The 6,000-nt window shown below is 47.5% G+C and overlaps 1 protein-coding gene across 1 annotated transcript in view; it reads right to left on the bottom strand.

The window, feature by feature from the left end:
• Positions 1-570: 570 nt before the first annotated feature.
• The window catches only part of VAT1L (vesicle amine transport 1 like), a 146,074-nt gene continuing 140,644 nt past the window's right edge, over positions 571-6,000 (bottom strand). Inside the window, exons 8-9 of the mRNA XM_060000260.1 lie at positions 5,331-5,414; positions 571-3,437 (exon numbers count right to left, since the gene is read on the bottom strand). Of these exons, the coding sequence (XP_059856243.1) occupies positions 3,339-3,437; positions 5,331-5,414 (183 nt within the window). The 3' untranslated portion in view covers positions 571-3,338. The remainder of the gene's footprint in view (positions 3,438-5,330; positions 5,415-6,000) is intronic.

Raw genomic sequence — 6,000 nt, 5'->3', positions numbered from 1 at the left:
TAGTAAATACAGCCAAGCCTCCCTAATCATGAATTCCTCCTTCATGAAATCTTTCCCCTTGGATATTCACTTTTGTGCATCTCTTTGATAACCTTGAGGATGTTAGATCATGAAAATGAAAATGGTTGAGGTGTGTGAGTTTTGAAATCAGCACTTCACTGAACACTTGGATCGAGGGCCAGACAAAAAAATGCTTCTTGGTGTGCATATTATTTGCTACAAAGCAAAACAAATGGATAAACATATCCTTGAAATCAGAGGAAAGGGAATCCCTGAACCGTTTCTAGTGAGAAGGGATGGTCATTGAAATGCATTGCATTTTACCCTTATTTAAGCCAAGAAGCATGGTGGGGTGGTTAAGAGCGTGGATTCTACCTTGGCTCCAGATCCTGGCTCTGTCACTTCCCAGCTCTGTGGTCTTAGTGCAAAACCTCAGTCTTCAGTTTTTTCACCTATAAGATGGGCGTAATGGTAAACCCCACCTCTCAGGGCTGTTGGGAGGGTAAGAGAGTATACATATAAGCGCACACACACACACATATATACACATATATATCTTTTAATAGCGTATAGTAGGTATCATAAATACTATTATAATTATTGTTATTCTTGTTATCATTACTATTATTACATGATGCCTTTAATAGTTCTTTTATTTAGTGGTGTCTTATTTTCTTGCTTGAGGGAAGCCGAATGTATTTTTAAAGGCTTATTTCATCTTGACTCCTGTTTTCTATACATAGCCTTTAGTTTCTCATCTGAAGATTCTTCTATGACATGTTTTTTATATTTTCTTTTTCATTCACCCATGCCTTGTGTTTTAATATTGGGGCCATTTTTGCAACAACTATGTATGTGGAGTAACACATGCCAGGTGAGGTTATGCTATGCTGAATACTTTATTCATATTTTTTTATGTAAACATAATTTGCTTTGTAGGCACAATATAACAGAAGCTCTAAAGCCACAAATACGTTAGACAATGTTTCAGTTCCCTCCGATCAAACGTAAATTACTGAGAAGCCTTCACAGTTCCTTTAAGGCAACCTGAGACGTTCTGTGTACTTCCTTCAGAAAAACAGTCAAGTGACAGCAAACAAGATGCTTCGAACGAGAGTGTGTTAAACAGTTAATTTTGATACTTTAATTTTTTTCCCTATTCTTCATGGCATAAGTTGGTCTTATTGGTCAAACACTAGTTTTCTCTTCTCATTCTGTATACCAAGGAGACAAAAGGGTTTTCTTTAATTAACCAGCATAATTTGTGATTATTGTCTAAACCTTATAGTTGAAAAAACAGATTTGGGGAAGAATGTCTTTTCATGCTAATCCTCTGGACATAACAAAGGCCGTTTGGATTCTGAATGGGGAGTTCCGTCTCCCCTGGCAAATAAGAGGCCTGGTATGGCCAGTGGGTCTCTGCTCCTCCAGCCCTAAAAACTGCCATCTTTGGCCAGCTCACCAGGAATGTCATTTGGGTAACGGCTCCTCTTAAGACCTCACTGAGGGCTTGGTTATGGGAAAAACATGACCAATAGTACTGCATTTAGCAAACATGTTGGGGGGATACAACCTCTACGTTATCTTTCTAAGTGACCCAGAGGAGAGAAGTTGATGTTGGTGTGTTCTTTTGAGATGCTGTCATCCCTGGGCTCATGAGGTGGCGCCGCCCTCTCTCATCTTCATAGCTTACGTGTGCATTCACAGTGAGGAGACACTTCCTTCAGGTGAATATTTGGCATAAATAAGTCATCATCACAAGCTCAGGATAGGAAAAAAAGAACATGACTAATGAGGCGACATTTGTTACCAATGGACTTAGGGAATAAAACAGGTAGTTGCTGAAATGCATTCATTGCCATCTTGGGGGAAGTGTGGGGTGTACCCTAAGGCTCATTGGTGGAGAGGTCGAGCAATGCAGGAGCCCTCGGAAGTCTTCCAGAACGCAAGTGAGTTGGGCTGCTAACACCGCGGGCTCCTTGTGTCTCCGGTTTGGTCTATGAGTGGTGGAGTCCACCCTCTGGGCCAACAGGACTGGGAGACGTGGTGAGGAGCCCCCCCCCCCTTGGAGACACTGGGCCTCTTGTCCCTCCAGAGGGACTGTTCACCTCAAGCCGCGTCAAGTGTGGTGGGGCCGGGGCGGGGGGGTTTCCTTAGGAGTCTGGGAGCTGGGAACTTAATCAGGGTTGTGCGATCAAGGAATTTGGTACCGGATTTCCAGAAAGCAGGGCCTTGCAAAGAGTGTGCACCATAATTTATATTTCAGAGGAGAGGAACACATATTTGGCATCAGGTACTAAACATCGAGTTTTGTATCACTAGTTTGTGACACGTTGGAACACGCTTTGGCAAGAAGAAAGATACTCACTGATTTTTTTTCCCCCAAATATGGTCTACAAAGGAGATCTTTCTTGGGGGATCCAAGGTAAAGGCTGCTATTCAGTACCAGGAAATGAAAAGAGCAGAATCGGTAATGCCAATGGCAAGTGTGCAAACATAGGCGAGTCTCAGTAATGACTTTGAAATAGTCCCACACCTGGTGAGTTTTCTTAAAATTAAATATATGTGGCGGGGAGAGGATTTTGCTCATGAGATATGGTTTCAGAGGAGGGACCTCTGTGGCTGGTCCTCATACTTTGGCTGTTGACCCATCTTCTATCCTGAAATAGCCACATCTATCTCCCTGTGTTTATGGTTAAGAACCGGTGAAGGAATCAAGCATCAGAGGGTGAGGGGAGGTTGGTTTAACCCTTTGACCATGAAACACCTGAATGAATGTAAGGAGGTTGCCTCTTCAATGGGAAGTAGGACAGTACACCTTGGAGAGATCCTAAACTTACGGGCTTGTGAAAACCTCTCCTGGCCTACCCTCTTTCCGCCAGCCAAATTGGCAAGCGCTCTTTTCAGAAGCATGGGCGGCTGGCAGCAAAAAGTGTCATTGGCCTGAAGAATTCTAGGACAGTGCTCTGTGATAACACCTTTCAATCCAAACTTGTCTTTGCCCATGTCTGGTCTCTTAAGCAATGGACCTGTGGACTTGTATCAATTTGCAAGGCTGTTCTAGAACTGTCGAGAAGGACCCAAAGATGGATGGTTTTGAAACAGGGGAGTGGGGAGAGTGTAACACACAGGTGGGGGAAGGACATAATACTGCATGGAATGGGATTGGCACTTAATTTCAAAAACAACAGTGATCAACAGCTTTTTAGCTCAGCTGACAGCAGACAGACACAGCACACACTGGACTACAGCATTTGTTCACTGGGGCGCAGAAGAGATCTCTCAGCCGGGTCCTCTTTCTCCAGAGCATCCTCACGCCCTCCTGCCCGGGCCCCGGGTTACTGGATGAAGGGCGTCCTCTCCTTGTTCTCACTGTCACCCTCGTGGTCCTCCTCCTCTTCGCCTGCCTCGCTGGTCTCTGTGCTGTCATTGGCCATCTGTAATGCAGCAGAGGACTTCTTAGAGGGTTCTGCAGTCTGTCTCCTGCCTTCTTCAAGCATCTGATGAAGGCCCTTGGGAAAGATTTCTCTGAGGGCTGAACGCTAGGGTCACGTGATTCCTCACGAAGGCAGTGTGGTACCAGGTGACTTGTGTTGGGCGCCCTAAGACGCAGGCTCTGAGAAAGCATTTGACTGCAAGTATTTGGAATTGGGGAGATGATTCCAGAGCTTGGGAGATGATCCCAGGAAGCACAGGTCAGAGTGAGGAAAGGAGACAGAAAAGGCAAGGAAGCTGGCACGGGATATGTTAATAGGTCCTGCCATGGGCAACTGGGCTCAGTCCTGCTGGGGACCACTGGGGGACAGTGGGGGACACGTGAGCAGGGGAGAAGCCAGGGAGTGCCGATTTTGTGCATAACCCAAGCCTCTGCCGTGGCCAGGGGACGCGCTCAGGCAGAGAGGGGCGGCGGCCAGCAGGAGGACAGCACCGGCATGCAGGGGAACCATGAGTGCCGGGGGCTTGGGTGGGCATTGACAGCGTCCACTGCGCCGACCGGCCAGGGTCCAAAGCCTGATGCTGTCACTTGCTAGGAGCCAGAAGCACACTAGTAACAAATGTGGGTTTATCCACTTTGTTGTCTATATTCCCCCATGGGAACATCCTTTCTGTGAAGATGTGGACTCTTTCTGGTCCTGTCTATCCATCCATCCATCCATCTACCATCTATCTACCTACCCACCTACCTTCTTGTCATTGCTAGTACCTGGCACACTTGCCACACCTCTCTGAGCCTCCATTTCCTCCACCGTTAGGACGAGGATAAACCCACCTGCCTTATAAAGTTGTCATGGGAGCCAAGTGAAACAAAGGGAAATGATGTACTTGAAGCATCTGGCAAATTGCTGAGCACACGACAGATGCTCACAACATCCTAGTCCTATCCATTTACAGCCCCCTTCGTGAACGGTGCCTCGGAGTTCTCTTCTTGTCCTAGACCCTGAGCTAGGTAATTTCCCTTGACCCCTGAACCTCTGCTCTCCCCACTTATTCTTACAAACAGGAATCATCTCCTGAATCTCAGTCCCCCCGCCCGTACCACACGGCTGATCTGGAGCTGGACTTCCCTCTCGGCCACAGCACATGCAGCGCCGTCCCTCCACCCGCCTGCCTACTCAGTGCCTGCTTTTCCTCTTGTGCTCAGCCCGCTTCCTCAGGGAAGCCTTCCCAGACTTTCCTCACGGGAACAGACCCCCTCCTGCGAGCCCTTCTTTGTGGCCCGATCCAGAGCTGCAGTGTCCCATTTCTACGTATGGCTTGTTGATGGTTGTCCACCTACCCCACCTCTGGATCTGTGCAGTCTGGTGGCAGCCTCTGTGTCGACCGCCACACTGCAGAGCCCCTCAAGGGACCCTTGCAAGAGTGTCTGGGATGTGAGTGTGACATGCTTCACTCCTGGTGGGGTCCCTGCGTGTAAGGTATTGTCCTGGTAAGAGAAAACAAAAGCCATGGGCCCATCATGAGGCATTTTGGAGGCAGGTGGCATCATGCTGTTGGGTATCTGAATGTGAATTTATTAAATTTTACCAGGAATTCCTCCCGCTTGTGCAGCCAAGAGTGAGCAGGTGTAATAGACACGGGTGTGGTCTTGTCCTCTCCTGACCTCAGATTGCTCCTGAAACGTTCTCACCGGAGCGTTTTCCTTTCTTTATTAGCGTTCATCCCATTTGTGACTAATCCCTCACTTGCACATTCGTTTCATTACCTCTGGTCTCCCCCCACCAGCCCCAGCCCAGCAGAGGGCTTCCTGTACTTCCCTCCATCCCACCTGTGCCTACACCAGATAAACCGTCTGGTGTTGAACTGAGCGGATGCCTCTGCTTTTGACTCACCAGCGGAGTCGGGGTCTTTTCTACATCCAGAATTAACTTTCCAATGTTCCCTCGGTCGTGGATCCGCTGCATGGCCTCCTTCACCTGAGAGACAGGGAGAGAAAGCGCCAGTTAGATGAGATGTCGCCCAGGTGGCAAGAGGCCTGGAAAAGCCAAACCACCCTCTGTCCACCAGGGGGCGCTGCGGTTCAAGTTTAGCAGCTAAACTAGCAATGGTTTCCAAAAGCGCGTGCAAATAAATTCTGGTTGTCACTCACACTGTCTGCAAGCGACTCGGTTTCCTGAGTCTAAAAAATGAGAGTGATAGCTCCGGAAATAAACAGATGAACATTTCTTAAAAAAAAAAAAAAGGCTGGGGGAGGAGGGTCCTATAGAATTCCAAGAGTTAACACGCTGCCCAGGGGCCAGGAACATTAGCCAGAGTAAATTTTGACCAATTAAATTATTTTTCAAGGGTCATTTTCGCCCTGCTTACCTAAGTGTTATATAACTCTGATTCGTAGTTTGGCTAAAATGACCCATCACCGAGGCTGAACTACATTCAGGAAAATTCCCATGGTTCCTGGTTATTGAGTGGAAATTTTGTTTCCACCTAAGCAGAGGTTTCCCCAGAACTAGTATTCTCCCCAGTGAAGAGGACCTTCTGTTTCTTTTCAAGTGATGGGAGCTT

This window comes from Delphinus delphis, chromosome 20 (assembly GCF_949987515.2).
Source record: "Delphinus delphis chromosome 20, mDelDel1.2, whole genome shotgun sequence".
Lineage (NCBI taxonomy): Eukaryota > Metazoa > Chordata > Mammalia > Artiodactyla > Delphinidae > Delphinus > Delphinus delphis.
The sequence above is the reverse complement of the archived record's forward strand: the minus strand, read 5'-3'. Positions and strand labels throughout refer to the sequence as shown.